Source organism: Harpia harpyja, chromosome 7 (assembly GCF_026419915.1).
Source record: "Harpia harpyja isolate bHarHar1 chromosome 7, bHarHar1 primary haplotype, whole genome shotgun sequence".
Lineage (NCBI taxonomy): Eukaryota > Metazoa > Chordata > Aves > Accipitriformes > Accipitridae > Harpia > Harpia harpyja.
This window is the reverse complement of record NC_068946.1, coordinates 3,734,544-3,756,914: the sequence shown is the minus strand read 5'-3', so window position 1 is coordinate 3,756,914 and position 22,371 is coordinate 3,734,544. Positions and strand designations below refer to the sequence as shown.

General features: G+C 46.0%; 1 protein-coding gene across 1 annotated transcript in view; it reads right to left on the bottom strand.

Moving 5' to 3' along the window:
• The window catches only part of ACAP3 (ArfGAP with coiled-coil, ankyrin repeat and PH domains 3), a 101,908-nt gene that overhangs the window by 3,373 nt on the left and 76,164 nt on the right, over positions 1-22,371 (bottom strand). The window contains exons 11-24 of the mRNA XM_052791602.1: positions 21,046-21,158; positions 16,093-16,144; positions 15,538-15,638; positions 14,988-15,099; positions 14,197-14,405; positions 13,830-13,899; positions 13,602-13,696; positions 12,834-13,048; positions 12,111-12,215; positions 9,302-9,394; positions 8,922-9,142; positions 8,650-8,759; positions 8,164-8,274; positions 7,988-8,049 (exon numbers count right to left, since the gene is read on the bottom strand). Coding sequence (XP_052647562.1) covers positions 7,988-8,049; positions 8,164-8,274; positions 8,650-8,759; positions 8,922-9,142; positions 9,302-9,394; positions 12,111-12,215; positions 12,834-13,048; positions 13,602-13,696; positions 13,830-13,899; positions 14,197-14,405; positions 14,988-15,099; positions 15,538-15,638; positions 16,093-16,144; positions 21,046-21,158 — 1,669 coding nt within the window. The remainder of the gene's footprint in view (positions 1-7,987; positions 8,050-8,163; positions 8,275-8,649; positions 8,760-8,921; positions 9,143-9,301; positions 9,395-12,110; positions 12,216-12,833; positions 13,049-13,601; positions 13,697-13,829; positions 13,900-14,196; positions 14,406-14,987; positions 15,100-15,537; positions 15,639-16,092; positions 16,145-21,045; positions 21,159-22,371) is intronic.

Sequence of the window (22,371 nt, the reverse complement as noted above, 5' to 3'; positions counted from 1 at the left end):
ATGAGTCTGCTGTTGAATTGTTAAGCATACCTGGCAGCAACAGGTAAGCAAGCGCTGAACTGGCTGAGTTCTGGTGTAGAGACCAGGTAACAGCCGGTACTTCTCCTCTTTGATCCTGACTTAGTTTTGACACCAGTGGGATGGTGTCAAAATGGCACCGTTAGGTAGCAGGACAGAGAATTGCTATTACCTCCTCCCAGTAGCCAGACCAGGTTGGTAAAACCAAGAATATATCCTTGTTCAGTGAGATCACTAATCCTCCCGCATACTTGTAAAATATTTGTTCTGGCAACACTCGGATATAACTCCAATTACAAGAACCCTACTGTTGTAGTAAAGTATTAGTCGCAGATTTTTGGAGATATTTAAGCACTTCATCCTCATTAACTAAAGAAAGAGACACTCTTTTGGAGATCTGGGTTTTTGTAATCGCATTTCAGTCTCCAATGTATTTATCCTTGTGAGGTCGGGTGAGACCATAGTCTCCCCTTCAGACAGAAAATAGAAGGTAGTAAAATAAAGGGGTGGCAGTGGGAATCAGTAAAGCCATGTGTCTCCCAAGCTCTGTGCTTATAAATTTACTCTAAGACCATGCAGCTCTCCTTCGGTAAATGCCTTAAATGATCGTAATGCTCCTGCTTTCAAAGTATCCTTCCTATTTAGCTCTTTCACTGAGTTCACAAGCCTACCCAGATTCATTAATTGGGATCTGTTTGTCCCTCCAGGGGAAAACAGAGGCTACTCCACAATTTTGTTTTTCTGCATTTGTTTTCCATGCTAAGTATGATAGAAATCATGAGGCCAGTCCAGTCTTTCTTTTCTTCTTCTTCTTTTATTTTTCTGCCACAGACACACAGTATGAGAGAAACCAGTGGGGGAAGGATTGCACTGTGATGTGTGGGAAATGGTGTTCCAGGTGCAGAAGATTGGTATTTTCATCTAGTGCAAGGTCTCCTTTTACAGGATAGGCATCAGCAGAGCTCATAACGTATCAAGCATTAACTGATTCAGGTACTCTGAAGAAACATGAATGGGTGGGTTGGGGGGTGTGTGTGTGAGATCTGAGCCTGTCACCTTTACCCCAGCCTTCTTCCAAAGCACCCTGAAATCACATTATCACAAGACAGTGTCACAGAAACCCAAACAAAAATGCAGTGTAGTTATGTGGCATTCCAGTCTATTCACTGCCATAAAATTCAAGCTGTGGGTTGCAGAGGAGAAGGAAAACGGGTTAAAAGGGGATGGTTTTCTAAATCAGTTAATACAGGCAACAAGGCAAGAAACCCTACATAAATAAATCAAGCCAAAGAAGGAGGAGGGAAGGAGTTTATCTAGATTTTTATTAACAGTGTTTCAAGAGACAATAGAAGAGAAGGGAGGGGAAAAAAAGGCAGACACCACAGCAACAGTTTTAAAATTGTACAAAGATAATAACATACAGAATATCCGGTTCCATAGTTACAGTCAGTACAGGCTGTGTAGGGAAAGGGGGAATTAAAAAACGTGTTACAAAGTTGCACTGAAAGCAGGCAAGTGAAGGAGGTTAATAGGTTATAGCGTATTTACAGCAAGTGTCAGCCCCTGGTGCAGCAGCCCAGCCATTCAGTGTGTAACAGAGCCGTATTAATCAACCACACTTAGCAGCTTTGACTTAGCTGAAGAACTTCTTTCTCTCTCTGTGCTGTTTAGATAGGAAGGTATGGGAGCCTTAGCCAGGAAGAAGCTGGCTGGGCTTTCTCATCTCAAAGGCTTTCACTCCAGGCTGCCAGCCTATGTAACCCTACAGGAAAAAAGTCTTACTCTATTTCTGTGATTCAGCAGCCCCAGGTCTCACGTAGAGGGCTCCCAGGATGGGGAATCCACACTAACATTCATCTGCTGTTGGAGGGACATGATGGATGGAAGTCAACCGAGACAGGTCTACAGATCCAGTGACAACCTGAAGACAACCACCCAGCCGCTCCCCGCGTGTCACCTATTGGAGCACAAGGACGTACAAACTAAACACGCTCCTTCGCGGCCTTCACTGCGAGGAAGGTGCTAAGTGCCGAGATGTGTTTGGGGAGCAAACGCTCCTACTCCAGCTAGCTTCTCTAGCCATCTCAGCTGCTGCACTAGAAACACACATGGTCCTCCTCGTGCCTTGGAAACTATTTTGGCTACTATCCCCACCTCTATCCCTCATTCCCTCCCCAGAACTACGCAGCTGCCCTACCTTGGCACTAACACAGTGCTGGGCATACAACTCCGAAGGGATGTACCCCAGCCCAAATTCCCTAAAAGGCTGAGGAACCAGCAGGCAGACTGATATGAATCACATTCCTATGGAAACAGCACTCTGTATTCTGGAATCTCAAAAAAAAAAAAAAAAAAAAAGTTGTTTCTTCAGAACTCCCACTCTCCCTTCTGCTCAGTCACTTCTTCCCCACACCCCCTTCTCCACAGAACAGCACAACACACTCTTACACACATGCGCGCTCACACAGATGTTTGTCATCAGCTAACCAATGGTTTAATATCACATTTAATCCGTTGATCCTGTTTTGTCTTTGGTTGAAAGCAATAATGCTCGGGCAGTGAGGAGAGAGAAGTGGGTTCAGGGACAGTCGAGCAGCACAGGAACAACACAGTAGTTTAGCAGTAGACAACAGCTGTGTTGTGGCCACCGGACAATAAGTTAATCAGTGCATTTCTTTAGGAGGTCTTGTTTTTCTCTTGCATAAATAATGGCCATTTTTGCTGGTCTGAGATGTTGCTGATCTATTTTATGCTGATCACACTCTCAGCTTGTCAAATCTTTCTTTAAAGAGATAAACTCTTCCAATTCCAGGTTTTTCCTCTAGACTGCTCAAAGAAATTTCACATTGCAGAGACCATCTCAGAGACAACAATATTAAAATAACCTGAGGCTTCCCTGGATGACATGTGGAGAAGGAACACAAGAGGGTATCATTTCAACCTGCCAGCAACCTGAACTCATCCCATTTGGAATCAGAGACATGTGGCAGACCCCGAAGATTCAAACCCAGACTACCTGTCCAGGCACTTAGTTACAGGGTTTGGGTCAAGTCAAACAAAAGCTAGGACAGGTATATAAATATTCACCCAGATCTCAAAAACTCAAAAGATGACAGAATCTGCATGGCTGAGGCAATGGTTTGGGTCCATTTGTGTTTTGACGATGCCTGGCATGTTGCTTTCTAGACAAAGGCAAATCTCCTCATGTTAACTGTGGTTGCAACCAAGTTACTGTCATATAGATAACATACGCACTCTTTGAAAAGAAAGGAAGAATGAAGAGAGAGTAGTTTTGGCATTAGATATTTCAAACAAGATTGTACAACACAAATGCAGCTGTATTTGAAGAAGGAAAAAAAGAAAAGTGTTCAATATCCAGTCTTCCCTGTAGCCTGGTTGGCCATTTACTTTGCTGAAAACAAATTTTCTGTACAATTTCCCCACTCTCCCCTCCAATCTTCTATGCACACACACATATACACCCAATCAAAAAAAAAAAATTCAAATAAACACAGAAAACATTGAGAAGTGCCTCCTTAGCATTTTTTTCCTGGAGAACTTTTTTGTTTTAGAAACTGCAGGATGTACTAAAGTGTTTGATTATATTTCAAACTAGAGGCATTTAATGCCTCATGATCTGTATAATGAAAATAGAAAGGGGGGGGGGGGGGGAGAAAGGAAAATTGGGGGGGGGGGAAAGGCAGGTTTTGAAAAAGATTTCCTAACAATGCTACAAAAAAATCCTGACATTAAATACAGACAAACTGTATTGAATAAAAATTGCACTAGTCCTCTGGGCACATCAATAATAAATTAAATACTTAACAATTTCACTGATTAAAAAAGACAGCACAAAATCCATAACAAAAGAACATAAACCCCCCCAATACTGTATGTAGGAAAAGTGCACAAAGTTGCTTTATACATTGAATCTAAATAAAGTACCAATACATGTTAAATAGATAAATTGTCTTGCAAGACACTGCTTTTTGCATCAGTATTTACATATGCTTTAACTTCATGTACTTCAGCAGTGAGTCTGAGCTCCAATGGACCTAACTGTACATGATTTTTGTATTGTTCTCGTGAGCCACTAATGCTGACTGTGAAATAAAATGACCCAAAGTGGAAGCCATGTCTCCAGTTCTCACTGGCTTACAGAAAGGATCAGTCGTATTTCTAACATCTCATAAAAAGCTGGAAAACCAATTGGGGTGTTTTAAGTTGCTGTACATGTAAAAAACATTGCTAGACAATGACCATGCTGAAATTCATTAACAGAGGAGAACCGTGGCAGTGGTGAAACATCTATTTCACTTTCAAGATCTTTGAAGTACCCTGAAAAATGCCAGCTTTGATTCAGTGTGGCATTTTTCTAGGAAAGGGCATAACTTGAGGGGATGTCAGCACTGACAAATGTCTAAATTGATGCAGATCAGTATAAAATGGGATAGGATTATCAAAGAGAATTCATTACAGTGAATCTCTCAGTTCCTAACCCAGGAAGCAGAGCGAGTTCTTGGCTGTACTCAGCAATCTAAGCGCTGGTCTGGATGCTGCAGGCTGATCTGCATGATCTAACCATAAGCGTAGCACAGTCCTGCTGAAGGCAGACACATACTTAAGGGCTTTGCTGTATTGCTAGCAGGTTCAGCACCGCAACTCATTTCACTGGACAACAGCACCCAACGCTATCCGAGCTCTGCACAGAGCAGTGAGGTCTGCTGGGCACTTCACGCAGGTGATTTGTAAGACTACAGATTTGCTCCTGACCCCACTCAGACTGACAGTAACGCTACCACCAGCTGCAGAGTAAGCAGGCTCAACTGATAAGGAAGGGGTGTCAAATGGGGCAGCGACACACAAGTGAAGGCACTACCCTGCTCAGTGGGGAAGGCCATTTAAGTTTAGGATGCCTTGGACCAGAAAGAAGACAAAGTCCAATGCAAAGGACCGAAAGATGAAGCTCCACGAGAATGTAAAGCGGTAACCTTCTGTAATCCTGCACAAGAAACGCTGAGTGGGCAGTGATGCTGGCTATACCTTCACACAGGTCTCAGGAAGAAAGATATTTAACCCAGGGCATATTAAACGCAAACTGAAGGAGACCATGTAGCAGCACTGCAGCAACAGCTATGCACAGCGCCCATCTGCCTGCATTTGGTATCACTTACACAGGTGTATGCCTGGAGTCAGCCCTCTTCATTCAGTGATATGACTCCAGAGTCACATGTGGGAGCTACAATCAGAGCACGGTCCCTACTCACAAAGAAATTGTCCTCTGAACTAAGGATTTATACACCCTAGCGATCCTCTGAAACTGAATTGCAGCAATAATGGCATTTCATGCCACACTGCTTCATCCCACATGCCATCCTGAATCAATCCTGAGGGTGCCACAGCTGAACAGAATACGAATACAGACCAAGTGATCTGCCCTCTGCCAACTGTTAAGGGCACATCCTACAGCTTCTACTCAGAGAAGAGTTCAGAAGGAGTATTGCCTGGTCAAAGACTACAGAATAGTTTCAGACCAGGCATTGAACAGCTAAGAAGGCTGAATGCAAGTTTGCACGGTGCACTCCCTCTCCAACCCATCAGCGTGCTGTGAATCGGCAGGTTCACGCAAGCCAGGAGTTACATAGCGCAGGTTCAGCAGCAGCATGCTGTGTGCAGAGCACCGGCCTCCTGGAACAGAAAAAGTGGAGCGATGGAGAAAATGCCGTGAAAGGCATTGCCAGTGATAAAAAGGCTGATAGGGCCAAGCTCATTAATTTTTATTTTCCAAGATTGGTGGAAGGAGATTGTTTATTATTTAGGGAAGCACGAAAGGCCCTGGGACCAGGTTTTGCGCTGCCATTGATCTGCAGCAGTTTCAGCACAGTCACTAGGACCCTTTCAGATTCACAACAGACAATTGGGACTGAGATCAGAACTCAGCACTTGGTACTGTGCATCCCAAATCTCCAAAGGGAGCAAGAATGAGAAAGCGACAAGACAAAGATGGACTTCAAGACTGCACAGACAGAGAACTGTGGTCTGGCTGCAGCAAAACTTGGGACAGCACTTTCCTAAGGAAGCAGGGACTCTCCTTTGAACTGAGAGGACACCCTACTAGAGACTAAGTGGAGTTTCTTTATTGTTCCACTTTTAGATGTGTGGGTGGACACTGACTGCTGTTGCTCCAGTATCTGAGGACACAATTACGTCAATAGAAACAAACCTGCAAAGGTTTAATCCACTAAGGGCTGCAGCATGACAGCAGCCAGCATACAAAAAAAAGTAAAGAAGTCAACCGTGTATTGGATGAAAATCAGTACGATTGTGTATCACTGCTGATGTAATGCAGGAGGATGGGGAATTCTGCCTGGTATTCTTGTGTTCCTTGTGAGATCTTGATCTCCTCAAGATCCCAGCATTATCCATAAGGCACTATGGCCCAACCCCAGAGCCAGCAGCCTAGGTGCCCAGGCAGGCTAAATACCAGTTGTGGACTACCACCCATGAGTCCTGAAAAAACTCTAACATCAATTGCAGTTGAGGGCATTCTGAAGAGGCTCCTACAGGAGCACACCTCAGCTTGGCATCCAAACTCACAGCCAGAGGATAATCTGCCAGTGGTACGCGTGCTCTGTAAGCCCTCCTGAGACAGGATTACATGGCTGCAGCATCTCTGCAGAGCTACTGTAGCATGATCCCTATAACACAGACCATAAACATAACAAAGTGCTCTAAGTAGAAACAAATTCCCCCACTCCCGCAAAGAATACCACAAGAAAAAGGAAAGAAACAAAAAGAAGATTCTGCCAGTCATTGGAACTGGGGAACTCAAAAGCCCCTGGGCCAGCTGCTGAGATGCCCTACTCACATGCTTCAGCATGCGGGGGGAGAGCACAGAGGGATACACATGCAAGTCGAAGTCTCCTTCACATAGATGCTAAGTCAGAAATCGGAAGTGACCAGGAAACAAACTGAACCAAAGTCAAAATTGCATCGTGCAGCCAGCCATTTAGGCAGTGGGAGTTGGATGTGGCTTTTCTTCCCTGACACAAAGCCCATCGCCAGCGACAAGCTTCTCCCAGCCTTGAAGAATTAGCACTGCTGCTTCCATAACACCGTGCAGATCGCATCTTGGGCCTGGAAGCAGGCAAGCTATGGCTTTGACCAGCTAACCACCAAGGGTGAAAAAAGGGGAGCGTGGCTGGTATAGTCCTGAGAGCAATTAAGGTGAGTAGCCGTCGCTCTCAATTCTACCCCTTCCCTTGTGCCTTCTGGGGCAAAATATCTCTGCCCCACAAAACAGCCTGTTCCTGACTTAGAGGTCATCTTTTAGTTTTCTAAACTGGCCCCAGCAGCTCCCAGTCACTGCAGCAGTCCCATGAGAGAGCAGGCTGCTGGTCACGCTGCCAGGACAGAGGGCTCCATGTCAGAATCCCTTCCAAACAAACTGTTCAGACGAGAACTCAGTGCATGGTAACTACACTGAAGCAGACAGGTTCATCTGATTGTATTGTTGGTGGGTTTCTCCTGGTGATAGAGGGTTTCCTTTTCTTCTCTTTCTTTTCTTTTTTTTCTTTTTTTTTTTTTTTTAATGCTAAACTCATCTCCCATTCTTCTCACACACTCAAGTCCACACGCCATGGTCTGTGGTTATGCCCTAGGAGTCTCCTACACAAAATCAACCATCCAGTAGTCAAGCATGAGAACTTAACGCTAACAGGAAAGATGCCTTTTCCTTCCTGTGTGCATCTCAACCTATATGTGCAGGCATCAAAAACAGACCAATCTGCAAGAAACACCAATATACCAAGGATGGGGCTCTCAGGGCTTCTAGAAATTCAGCCCAACTTCAAGACAGCAAAGGGGAGGTGGGGGAGTTGTCACTAACACTCATCTATATTAAGGCTGATGAACTCCTGTATACACTTTCTGTACTGCAGCTCGGTAGGGCTGTTGCTGGGATATTGACCTGGTTGTCCAAAGGGGCCCTCTGCTTCTCGCATTTCCTCGTTCATTCGAGCCAGACGCAGCCTACAGTGAAACAGAGAAAGCAAAAGGGAGAAAGGTTTGGTTATTCCTTCCCTGATGGCTATTTACAGGCAGTGTTCCTGTACACGTGCACTGGAAAGTCCTGGTTGCACTTACAAGGTAACTATGTCCGCATTGGCTGCCTGGACAGCAATACTGAGCGGGTCCTGCCCGTCACCATCCACCGCATGCTGATTTGCCCCTCGCTTGAGGAACAAGCAGACCTGACTGCAGAAGGGAAAGAAAAGACCGTCAGAACAGAAATTCCAGCCCCCCGCCCCCCTCCACTCAAGTGGGCAGAGGGCACTGTCCTTCCATAAGCAGGCACAGCTTCACTTCTATTGGTCTAAATCAGGAAATGCCGCAGTGGCATGGAGAAAGGAACGGGCATAAAGGGGCCCAATTACACCCTACCTATCATCATGGGGGCAATTATCCTTAAGACAATCACGTTGTTGACGTGATATAAAAAGGCATGCTTTGCAAATAACCAATTAACCAAAACCCAGCTCCTTGCCCACCTCACCCCCATTACTCTGCGTTAACGCTGAGTCTCAATCCAAGGGTGATGGAGCACGTCACCGCGATGTGCAAAGAACTTACCCAGTATGCCCTAGGTATGTGGCATGATGCAAGGGAGCTCGGCCTCGGCTATCTCTTTGGTTAACATCTGCCCCATTCTGCAGCAGGAATTCACAGGCTATCAAGGAACCCTGGCAAGGTAAAAGGGAATTTCTAAATAAATTCAGCTAGCAGTACTGAAAGGATGCATGAGCTTGTACCAGGCTGTAAGTTGCCTGTTGTCAGTGCGCTCTGAACTACGGTCAAGACCTCACATTCCCAAATGTGGCCTCCCAGCCACTAGCACAACGTACCCCCATCACAGCTTGAATCAGAGGAGTTTTGTTTTCATCTTCATCATTCACCCAGTTGATCTCAGCACCATGTGCGAGTGCTTCTGCCATGAGGGGCAGGTTTCGGGCTTGTGCTGCCTTGTAGATCAACAAGCCAGGATGCAGCTCCCTCAGGTCCTCCAAATCTGATGCTTCCTGTTCAATCTCTGCTTCACCGCTTGACTCCTCTGACACCTCGCACTCTAAGAGGCAGAAAAGGATGGAGAGAGATGACCCAAAAGCTTTGCATTTCCAGTTTCATATGTTCCCTGTTGTTCTTGGCACCAGACGGTCCTGACCATCCATCCGGTCTTAGCACTAGCCACCTCCCCATGCTTCCACCAACAGCCTGTGCTACCCACCTTCCTCTGTCACGCTGTCCACCACAGAGCCAAACACCAGGATATCAGTGCTGCCATCCGTGCTTCCTCCAAGTCCACTGTCACTGCTCAGACCTGCAGGGCCAACAGAAGACAAACCAAGCCCATTTTAATACACAGGCAGTCCAGTACCAGGCACAGCTGAGACCACAGGGGAAAAGGGCTGCGCAGAATGTCACACACACATTGCACCGGGCACTGCTGGCAAGGGAGATGGGGATTGCTATCCCATTTAGCCCCACTCAATAAAACTGCCCAAGGAAAAATTGCAAAGCCTTATGGTGTCCATGTCCCCACGCTGCCCTTCATGCAGGGATGCTCCAACATTGCCATGGCACTTTGGACTGTTGAGGACAGCCCTTGCTGCAATCCATGAGGGACGCCGTGACGTAGACTGGAGCAGAGCAGCAGCAGAGACAGCTTTGCAGCAGGATATGCAGTGTCATAAGCAAATAAAGACACACCTCTGCTTTTACCACTAATAACCTCATTTTCCACTCTATCCGTGCTCTCCCCAGAGCTTTTCATTTGGCACTGGGGCACTTGCCAATGCATGGCTCTTGTGACAGATTATTGACCATGACTGGGCCAAATAATATCAACAGCGTGTATCTCAAGCCAAACTCTTAAAAGCATTGTCCATTGGCTCATTCACCTTCACAGACATCCCTTCCCTTTCCCCACAGTGCTTCCCACCATCCCTGTTAGCTGGTGAATGTTACAAGGCAGCCGACTACATACAAGAAATGGAGTCATGAAGAGATGAAGCGACTTGTCCAAGGACACACAACGTGTCAGTGGCAGAGGAACTCTGTACCTTTTCCAGCTTGCACCCGAAAGTAGTCAAGAAAATGACAGAAAGGAAGGAAGAAGCACATGCAGGAATTGCCCCTATGGGAACAGGGATGGCACATCACCTTTGTCCTGAGGGATGCCCAGTCCCCTTGGGAACTCTGGCTGGATTCAGCTTCTTGCTGCTTTTAACTTCCCAATGACTGTAAGGGCTGGGGGTGTCTGTCCTCCCAGAACTCAAGAGGTTAAGTCCCCATGATCTACCCCAAGATCTACCCTCAAACCACTGATTAGAAAGAAAAACAAGCCAGGTTGTAGCTAACAAAATGTTTCTAAAATATGAACCGAGTAGTCTTTGCAAAGAGTAATAGCAGGAAAGCCTGCAAGAACTAAAGATCTGAGCCTTCAAAACCACAGCAGAACAAGACACCTTAACCTTAAAGGCTGTTTGTTGAAATCTTCCGAGCAGCTACAGCTAGGCCCCATACAGAGAACAGTCTCTAAATCAGTGGTCCTGAAATCATGGCTCACAAGTAATCTTCAACAGCCAAAGGAGATAATGAAGCTACAACAGAAAAGGTTTAAAGTGGCACATATCATGCATATCTTTTTTTGGATTTGCTGCCAGAAAAATCATTGCTGTTTTTTGTAGAAAGCAAACATACTGCTTGGTGAGACTGTGCTCTCCATTATGTCAGTACAAGTAAAGAGTGACTCCAGTGAGGCCACATGGCACTACTCTAGATTTACATCAAAGCAGGAAAGGAGGATCTGGCTCATGTCACATCAATATTAATAAGTCAAATTCCCAGTTCTGTTCCCACTGAATCAGTGATAAAATTCCTATTTTCTTCTAGAGGAGCAAGATAAGGCTGTTGAGCAGCTCTGAAGTCCTTCATCTCCCAAGTATTGTTTCTGTTGACTAATAACACTAAATTCCTTGAAACTGGAATAGCCCTTAAAGCACTGATTCAGACAAGCACTAAAGCATCTTCTTCATTGATTTCAAAAGATAACATGTATTTGTAGGAAAGCCTGTGATCTTCTGCTGTGCTGACTCAGGACCGTAAATATTTCTCTTAAGTTCATACAATAACAAGCAACTGAGCTAGTAAGTTTTAAAAAGTTACCACTCCTCAGCTAAATATGATAATGGACCACATGGCTAGTCTGTGACAGACGCTGGGCATTTGAAATAAACACTTCTTACTCCCTATTTGCCATGAGATCCCACCTGTACAGGATCCTTTATCTCATCTGAGGGAGAGTTGTTCCTCTAAGATGTAGTAACTTGACTGCTGGAAACCCTAGGAAGCTTTTTGCCTTTCGAAAGCCTGCCGGCCTGTCCTCCCACAAGGGACTGGTAATGTATGGGTTCCAATCATTTGGCTGAAAGAAAATACATGACTGCCTCTGAAGCTTGGTTTGGAACAAGTAAAATTTGGGTGTCTCTTTTGCTGCTAGCTGCCAGAGCGTCACCTTACCTCCGTCCAGGAGGAACGGCGTACCGCTCCCACCGGGACCAATGCCACTGCCACTCCATGGGCCACCTGTTAGCGGATGCTGCATAGAGATGTGGCTGGCACCTAGAGGAAGGTGGACGGAATATGAGGGGAGTTCATTGTCACAAACACAAAAAGAAAAATTGTCCGCAGTAAGACTTGCTAAAAAAAGGAAAAAAATTAAAAGCCAAAACTAAAACCAGAAAAAAAGCCAATGGAATGCATGGTCTGGGAGTAAAAGATATTGGGGAAAAAACCCCATTGACCAGAATGCAAACACCAGGGACTGACTGGATAGGATATTAAAATAATAAGTGCAATAAAAGAGCAATGGGTTGGAGTTTGTGCAACTAACTCCCCATCACTCTTCTGAAACGTTTACCCTCTCTCCAGTGAGGCCAATACCTTGCCTTAGGCCTGGTACAATGCACATGCCCTAGAAGAGCTGGGAGGTAAAGCGTGCCAGGAGCAGAGACACTTTCTTTCTTTGTACTTACTGCGTGGGCCAGAGCCAGCACCAGTGTCAAAGTAGGAGAAGAGCGAGTCCAGCTCATCAGGGCAGAAAAGGGAATCTCGACGGAACTTCCTCTCCAGTGTAGCTGCTATTTTACACAGAGAGATTTTGAAATACATAGTTAATCACATGCAGATGAACAAATGAGACACAGTTCTACAGCCGTATTTACACAGACTGAGCCTGCATGTCCAGTGCACCCCAGATGCGCACAGTACCATACTCATGCCCATGTACACCACCAAAATATAACAAAGAGCTGACCATATGTGGTGATACGCTGCAGACCAAGTCATCCCAGAGCATTTTGAGCAGCCAGAACCCTTCATAAGCATGGCCTCTCTTACAGACCAGGCAAATAAAAATAAAAGGATTTGAAACTTATTAAAAAGCAGGGAGCTGGAATACAAAAGAAAATGCACAAAGCAAGCTTAGAAGTTGCTGGTTCGCCCTAGTGTAATGATCTCCTCCTTTAGCCACAAGAACCTCCTTAAACAGAAGGAAAACGTTAGGAAATGGCTTTAAAGACCTGTGTCAACACAGTTTGTGCAACAGCAGTTTTGCTTATACCTCTGGCAGGTTTGCAGGTCCTAGAGAGAGACAGGGCCACACATGTTATTAGGGCAGTTGTGTACAGGCCTACAAAGAGTGGTGGGGGCAGGCCAGCACAGCTCTGCATGGGGAGCGGGGCAAGGGAGGTTCCCACCTGATGACAACATGGCTGGTGATGCATTGCCTGCTTCATGGCGGTACTTTCTACGAGCTGTGGGTGCTTTCGTGGTGCTGTTGTGTCTCTGGCACTTCTTCACACACCAGCGTCGAGGTTTCCGCTCATTCTCTGTTAGAGTCTCCCCACTTGGCAGCTTCTTCAGGAATTTCTTCTCCACATACTTCACCTTGATCCAGGCTTCCTTGTCCTGCCTAAGAGAAGAACAGCGTAAAGCTGTGCACAGGCTCATGTGATTTGCCTAAAGCAAACAGCCACAAGGAGATGGGGCTGCTCTGCCTCATTTTATCAACCCGGCCTGGAGTCCTAAAAATTCACTGAGGCCTGTATTAAGAAGGGAGAGTTTCTCAAACCTAAAACCACCTCCCATTTCAAAGCAAAACTAAGAAGTGCGGGGTGTAGCTGAGAGTGGAATGAGATGTTCAGCCCTAGGCAACACCATGTGCTTCAGTTACATGTATTTGAAAGGTCTCAGAGCAGGTGTAAACCCAGCAAGCCCTGGTTCCCAAGCATGTTTCACCAGTTTGCTGGCTGGTAATGCCCCACTGACCTTTCTGAGAGTCAAGCTCAGGCTAGCTACAGAGGGAGTGTGTTGAGGTAGGTGTACCTGAGGTGGTTTGGGCCCCCAGTGAAGGGCCAGTCACACTCTTAATCTGACTTTCCAGACAGCTTAGGGTACTGGGTTTGCTGTGTGAATGGATAGGTTTCTACAGGACTGAGAGGACCAGCGTGTGCACTCAGACTCACCTGGAGCTCCCTGCTGTTGGTTTCTTAAGTCCCAACTCTTCACACTGTGCCTCATAAATCTGATTCATGGTACTGTTCCCCAGCTCACACATCAGCTGCAATACAACAGGGAACGAATGAAATCTTCAGGTGAGGAGCTACCTTCCCTCTAGTCTAGCCTGCCACCAAATAAGACTCCCTCCATGTCCACCATTTGTCTATCTCTTGCTATTAAAAGCCAACACTCACTTTCAGTAACTCTGGCTCCCAGGAATCCAATGTGAGAGATCGGACCTTGGAGCAGTGAACACCCAGACTCCTATTTATCCGAAAGGAAGAAAAGTGAAATGGTTACATGCCTCAAACCAGAACTTCTCATGCATCATAAAATGAACAAGATCAATCCAGTTCTTATGTATCTATACAGACATAGCTATAGCAGAGTGGTATATGCATACACAGATGTACCTGCACACACAGGTACCGCAGCAAGCAATTACTTTTGAACCTATCTGTACAAACATTATAGTCAATTGTAATTCAGGCTCCACCATTTTTTCCAGGAGCTTGCAATCCATCCCTGGCTGGCAGCACAGAGCACACAGGCACGCAGTACCTGTGGATACCAGAGCACTCAATGCACAGCAGAATGCCCAAGTTGATACTGGCCCAGCGAGGATCCGGCTGACCACAGTCACAGCACTGGTCATTCCCGGGTATGCTCTGCACTCTCTGCAAGATGGTCTCTCCTTTCACACTGCGCTCCCGGGAGTCGGTAGCAGAATCAATGCTGCTAGTCGATGGGGAAGCAGTCCGGTCCAGTCTCTGCAGGGAAAAAAGGATTCTAGGATTCTGCGAAGCACCGTGGAACAAACCAGAGCTTTGCATAGCAGAGGCATTGATAGGAAGCACTACCTGAAGAAGAATAAACTAGGGCTAGTCCAAGAAGGGAATGGGTAAAGCCTCATTAATCTCTGTTAATTGCCACAAGACGGCGCTGCACCCCATCCCTGCTCTGGGAGTGCAGGCAGCATGCAGACCATTGTCTGGCAAACTACTTGCTATCGTGGTACTTTGCTTGCACTTGTCCCAACTAGGGAGCAAGCTCTTCCCAGGGGAACATAATTCCTAGGGGAACATCAATCCAGAGTGATGGCAAGAAAGTGAAGATGTCAGAACAACACTGATTTAAAACCTTGCCTTTCCACCAGCCTAGCTTTATAAGCATGGCTTTGGTTGGTGAACAACTGTCACCTTTGAGTTAGCACTGGCCTCAGCTTCCTCCCTTGAGGGCAGAAGAGTATTTTCAAATGGTCCACCCACAAACACTGGACCTGCCACAGCCCAAAAGCCCATCCTCAGGGCTCTGGGACACAGTTATAGATCCTTCATGACCCCCTCACTCACTTCAATATAGTAGCTGTCAGGACTCTCCCGGTATGCAGAAGCAATGCTAGCTTGAACAGCCTGAATCCAGGCCTGACGCAGCTTCTCCGAGTCAGCCTGCAGCATGCAGCTCCTGCGAAGGAAGGAAATGAGTTGGAAAGAGCAAAGGGACAGGGTGCACGTTTTGGTCAAAATTGTTCTACTTCATCCTCAGCACAGACATTCCAATGGGGGCAGCACCTTGATTTGACAGGCAAAAGGGCAAAAATTAATCCTACAAGCTTGTACTGTCAAAGGTGTTCCCGCTTCAAAAACTCCAGGCAGGTCTGCTAGCTGTTTTGAAAAGCTGACCATTGCCAGTCTCACTGTCTATATGCATATTAGGTACATGTGGTCTAGATCTGGCTTATGCTGATGTCTGACGAACCTCATAGGGACTTGAGTACAGGCAAGGGTATCTCCCAGTCAACGTTTAATAGCCCAGGGCAGCATTTGCTCAAATCTAATCTCTTGCAGTTCTGTGCACAGTCCAGCTACCATGAGGATGGCCTAGGGAAGCCACCAAACTTACTTGGTAGGTGAGACGACCTCAAAGCAAAACCTCCTCTCTATATCTTCACACGGCTTGACAGTACAGAGCCGCAGATCTTCCACCACTACCGTGAGGACATCCTGAAAGAGTGAGAACAGGTGGCTTTGTTGGCTCCCTGAATCTGTGTTATAACCAGGCCTCTCAGAAAACTCCTTCCCAAACCCTGCAGGTTAGCATAAGCTGAGCCCAGAAAGAGCAGAGCCAGCCCACCACCAGATAACTCTAGGGCAACAGGAAGGGGTTATATAGAATCAAAGCATAGGACAACATGCACATGAAGTGGCAGGCTTACTGGGGACTTCACCAACTTCCTCTGCTGAACAGGAATGTTTAGATCACCACAAACACCATCTGCTGCCACTTAGTACTCAGTACAGTCTAACTTGGGAGCACAATAATGCCTGAATGGGCTTGCTGTCCCTCTGAACCAATTCCCCTCCCCACTCCCCCACCACGGCGCAGAAGTCCCCAGCAAAGCAGGGCACCAGACAAGTTGGCTAATCTGCCAGTGTTATCTGGCGTAGCCTCACTGACCTTTAGCTTTTTCTGGTACACCAGCTGACTGTTCTGTATGGAGAACCACCTCCTGAGGGAAGACAGACAGACAGACAGACATCAGAACAAGTGAACAAGAGAGCTACAGAGAGGCAGTTTGTTCTACAGCAGAGCAGGATACGTCTCCATTTAAAAAGAGTGTAATTTATTCCAAAAACCTGGAAAGTAATGTCACAAGAAAAGCTCACACTTCTCCAGTACCCTCCCTTGGAGAACAAAGGATTTACAGCCTTAGGGAATGACTCCTGGCATTGAGATGCTGTGTGTCCTGGTTTCAGCTGGGATAGAGTTAACTGTCTTCCTAGTAGCTGGTACAGTGCTATGTTTTGAGTTCAGTATGAGAAGAATGTTGATAACACTGATGTTTTCAGTTGTTGCTCAGTAGTGTTTAGACTAAAGTCAAGGATTTTTCAGCTTCTCATGCCCAGCCAGCGAGAAAGCTGGAGGGGCACAAGAAGTTGGCACAGGACACAGCCAGGGCACCTGACCCAAACTGGCCAACGGGGTATTCCATACCATGTGATGTCCCATCCAGTATAGGAACGGGGAAGTGGGGGCAGGGATTCGCCGCTCGGGGGACTGGCTGGGTGTCGGTCGGTGGGTGGTGAGCAATTGCACTGCGCATCATTTGTACATTCCAATCCTTTCATTATTACTGTTGTCATTTTATTAGTGTTATCATTATCATTATTAGTTTCTTCTTTTTCTGTTCTATTAAACCGTTCTTATCTCAACCCACGGGTTTTGCTTCTTTTCCCAATTTTCTCCCCCATCCCACTGGGTGGGGGGGATTGAGTGAGCGGCTGCGTGGTGTTTGGTTGCTGGCTGGGGTTAAACCACGACACTGTGATGGCAAGTGTTATAGATATGTCAGTGTATAGGAAGGAAGGAAAGATGGAAAGAAACAACGGAGTAGGACAGTCCCATATTATGGTCTACGATTTCTGGGGCACAAGTCTGTGTGTGCACACTGGCCCCGGTACAGGTAGTAAATCCGTGCCTGTGGGACATGTTACACTCGTTAGGGCATAGTTGCACTTGCATATATGCAAAGTGGTCATACTTGACATTTACTGGGGAACTTGGATTACTTGCACATGCCATGCCAGATGCAGTGTGCCTGCTGCCTCTCCAAGCAGGGCCATCATAAGGCAAGCCAGAAATTCCTTGACATCATGAAGAAACTTCCAGGTGGGAAAAAGAAAAATCCATCTCAGAAAACCTTGCTAACCCAGAAAACCCTGAAACCAGGACACTAGCAGCTCTACAAATAGTGTTGGAGAAAATAATACTAATGAGTTGTACATCTTGCTGTTTATATAGGCTATGCTACCGACCAGGCTGATTTCTCTGTAGCTGCTACAGCCTATGGGAAGCCAAACAGTGCCAAAGCTCCTGTTTCCCATGGCTGGAGTATGGACAGGTGTGTGTGAAGGGAGTCTACCTTCTTAGGAGGCAACAAATCACCAGCTAGCAGCTTTCCATTAAAACAAAAGCGACAGAAGGTCCATGTGATGCTGATAGCAGAGGTAATTCCCTGGCGTCTTAATCTACGGTGCTAAGTCCAAAACCCCAAGTCACTTCCTCATTCCAAGATACAGCCTAAAATTTCGCAACCTGATCATCTTCATGGAGGGCAATGGGAGCCAGGACCACCGCTAAGCTTCAGGAAGAAGGTACTGGAATACTTGAGCATAAAGAGTCAAAGAGGCTTGCAGCAAGATGTTATATAGAGCATGTATTACATACTCTGTTTGCAAAAGAACTAGGTTCCCTGATGTCCTGGTTTCAGCTGGGACAGAGTTAATGAGATGAGACAGGATTCTCTTTCTTTTGTCATTGCTGAAATATTAAACAGATAAAGGACAACAAAAGGACTTGACATGTCTGTGGAGAAATGAGAAAATACAGGTAACTGGAGGCCATCCCATCTATGTGGGAGCCCATTTGGATGAGCTGATATCAGTGATACGTCGTTCTGAGCTGCTGTGACACTAGCAGTCTATGCTCAAGGAGCTCTGCTGTCACATGAAGCTGAGTGGAAAGTTTGTCTCTCAGGTTCCAGTCTCTGCTCCTGCTCCTTCCAGCTGTGCTCTCCTGCTCACCACCCCAGAGCATGCATTTCTGCCTGGTGCTGGCTTCTATCCCGATATCCTGAACTGTGGGTTTTGCTGTTCTCTTTGCCTGCCCCCTCCTGCTCACATGGGGGGGAGGCACTAGCAGTGAATAGCTGAGTGACAGTGAGAAGGTGATGAGTAGGCTACAGGAGCTGTGAATAGCTAAGATGTGAGTAGATATGGCTAAGAGTGGGTGGGACTGAGGAGACAGAGATGGCTGTGGGGAGGATCCAGGCTGTGTATGACTGGGATGTAGGAGGATCCAGGGAGGATAGCTGGGATTTGGGGGACAGGGAAAACTTGGAGCCCTTGACACTAACATTACTTCAGACATCAAGAAAACCAGAAAGTCCCAGAGGGTCACGTTCCCTCCAGGATAAGTGCCCTTTGGAGTGACCCTTGAATTCACAGCCAGGGTCCTGCTAGGAGAAGGGAGTTGCCTGGAACCGTTCCTCTGTATCACAAGAGTCAAGCACAGGTCTTGACATTAACCTGACACACTTTGGAACGACCTTCTGCTCCACAAAAACATGTGGTGTCAGTGAAAGAAGCCATACTATGGACCGAGGCTATACTTTGCTTAGGAAACACCAAGCAGGAAATCCTAAAAGGTTGATAAAAATTCAGCTAAGACACCTTCCCAGGGCAACAGCTTGTGAGCACTGAAATCAAACACTGTGATGCACTGTGTTAAGAGTTGCTGTTGTGGTTTCTTGTTCCTCCAAGTGCAAATTGGAGGACCAGAGAGCCTGAGGGGTAACAAAATTATACTAAATTTGATGGGAATCTCCTTAGTACTAGGGGAAGCTTCAGAGAAGGAATCACTTATCTAACCAATTCAGAGATCTCTAATAATTTCAAACCTTTTTTCCATGCAAATACAGGCAGTTTCTGTGCATATCACAAACTGTCCACTGAACCATTTAGTGTTTATTTATTTCAAAGTCTAACAATTTCAGCACATTTCAGCCTTGCTGTGGTGTATGCTTTGAATGTATCCCATAGCCAAGTAAAAGATCTCTTAATATTGTATCATTTCCCTGTTATGTGAGAGGAGTTAATGTAGGTCAAAAAGGCATTGATCTCATGCATTAGAAGCTCACTGGAAGGGTTTGAATCCTTTTGCACAGCCATGTATGAAGCCCATCGACTATCTCAAGGGAAACTAAACACAAATATCGAGCAAGGCTAGAACATGAAACCTTTGCTTCCACTTTCCCCAAGGTCTCTGGCAGCTGCAGAGACTCCTGACTAGTGCAGGAGATATATGAGCCTGGCATTCCCAGTGACCTATCAGATGAAATATTTATAAATTATTAAGTGCAGGGTCAGTGCACAGAAAGCCATTTCTCAGCTCCCAGCAGCACAGTTGATATTTCCATTCTCACATACCTCCACGTCCCAAAATAGACAGGTTTGATACTCATGGCATGTCCTGCTGTGTTACTAAGGTATTTCTCTTAATTGTTACAAATTTACAGCTTTCCTAAGGCAAGACTGGAGCTGCAGTGTGCCCTGTCTTCCCTGCATGGAACCTGGTCATTCTTCCATTGTGGAAGGCACTTTTTTTTCCTAGCATTTACTAAGACGCAGCAAAGCACGAGCTGGCTCATTCCATGATGCAGCCTCAGGGGAATATACAGCTTCACAGAAAGAAGCATACTTGGTTTTGAACGGGAAAATAATAATCGCTTACATAAACTACACAGCATCTAGCTCTTTTAGTGATTAATGTACATGTCTTCAACACACCAATATCAAAAGACCTGCAAAGCAAGTGGCTTTGCAAGCTCAGCACATGAGTTATAACGTGCTGGTAGAAAATTTGTGGTCTTAAAACACCATTGCAATGAAGCAGATACTTACTCCTCTTTTGCTCTGAGCTGACTTGGCGCCACATAGCCAGGTTAGTGTGTTGATAAGGCTACGTTAATCTCTCTTGAGATACTGTTTCTCTCGGGAGAACTTACGCAGATGCAGTTATGCTAACATGGCTTCAGGTTCTGAATTTACTTGCAGCCGACAGGTTCTGAGCAGAATCACAGAGTCACTGCAGTTGAAAGGGACCTCTTCAGATCTAGTCCAACCCTCCTGCTCAAGCAGGACCAGCTAGAGCAGGTTGCCCAGGTGGTTTTTGAATATCTCCACAGATGGAGATTTCACAACCTCTCTGGGCAACCTGCTCCACTGCCTGACCATCCTCGCAGTAAAAAAGCAGTTTCTTGTGTTCAGATGAAATTTCATGGTTTTAGTATGTGCCCAGTGCCTCTTGTCCTGTCACTAGGCACTGCTGAGAAGTCTGGCTCCCTCTTCTTTATTCCCTCCTGTCAGGAATTTGTACGCATTGATAAGATCTGCCCCCCTCCCCAAGCCTTCTCTTCTCCAGGCTGAACAGTTCCAGCTCTCTCAGCCTTTCCTCATATGAGAGATGTTCCAATCCCCTTAATCATCTTCATGGCCCTTTATTGGACTCCCTCCAGCAAGTCCATATCTTTCTTGTGCTGGGGAGCCCAGACCTGGACACAATACTCCAGATGTGGCTTCACCAGTGCTGAGCAGAGAGTAAGGATCACCTCCCTCAACCTGCATGCAAAATGCTCCTAGAAGAAAAGTCTCTGTATACAGAAACTATCAAACCAACCTAGTTTTAACTATTTTAACTATTTACCTTTTAGCTACTTAGCTCAGAATCCTTCCAGTGATGATAACAGTTGCTAAGATCCCACTAAAAGTGAAGTGTGCTCCTGTGCAGGCAGTATTAGCTGTGTTCAGAGTCTTAGCCCAAATATCAAATGGAATATGAATTATTACTCACCGATTCCATGTTTTGAAAGCATTGCTAGCTCTCTTGAAGAGGTAGCCTTCCATCACCACTCCATTTGGGGCATCAACATTAAACTCCACCTTCGAGTCATCATAGGAGAAGTCCTGAAAATAGAAAGAGACTGAGACACTAACACGACTGCAGTCTCTAGGACCAAGATGGAGATAAGCCTAATCAAAACATCAAGAAAAAAAAACCATCTATATCAAAATCCTAAGGTTCAGGCAGAGCTGTCTCTCACAGCATATGCCTATGCCTTAGTGCGCTGCAGCCATGAATAGCAGTCATGAATTATCCTCATTCCAGTAAGCTTATCTGTCCCTATTGTTTGCAGGGAAGTATTATACATGCTGTATTTCTCCCCTCTGGTAGCTGATAAGGAGAAAGGCAGGCAGCTTATCATCACAAGGGCTAAAAATTCCCAAAATCTGGGGCAGTCTGCAATGGGAAATAAAGCAATAGAGATGCTTTTCACTGGCCAAGTGAGTTAGCAATGCTCCTGCCACCTCTCTGTTCTGCACGGGGCCAGGAACAGAACAAACCCCAGGCTTTTCACACAAGGAAAACAGGCATGATGATTTCTAGAGGGGAAGACTTATCAATTCCATTTTCATTAGCTATCATCATATGCCATCTCCAATCTGTGCTCACTCAATTCTCTATGCTATGCTACTACTCAGAGCTGATTTGTCAGGTTTGGCACTGATTCATCAGATAGATCTCATGGATTCTGACAGCTGGTGAGCAAGACGCAGAGCAGAGAGAATAGCAGCTGCTTTCCCAGAACATGGGATCCTTCTCCCTGGGCAATGGTCTGCCTCCTTCCCAAGAGAAACTAGGTCATGAAACCCAAATGACTTTCCCCCCTAACCCGGGGAACTAAGGCGCATTGTCTCTTTGCCCACTGATTCCACTCTAATGATGCATTCTACCCACACCTCCGTCTCTCTTGAGTGCAAATATTTCCCCCTGTACTACTTGGTTCAAAGACACAACAGTGCAGTGAAAACAGCCCCATTAAGTTAAGTGCCTTTCCTAGCTCAGCATATGAAGACCCTTGTGATGCTGTGTTGCTAGGCAACATGCACTTCACTCATTAAGATGAGTTATTTTCATGTTCAGAGATGCAAGCTTGCCTGGGAGGTGTCATAATAAGAATAATACTAATACAGAAGGAGGAGATGTAATGGGACAGGACTGAGTCATTCCTTGGAAAGACAGCATGATGCCCAATTAAGACACTAGAAACTGCTGTAAGGCACCCAATTAAGAGAGTTCTGCTCAGCCCCAAATTTTCTTGCCATTAAGAATGTGAAT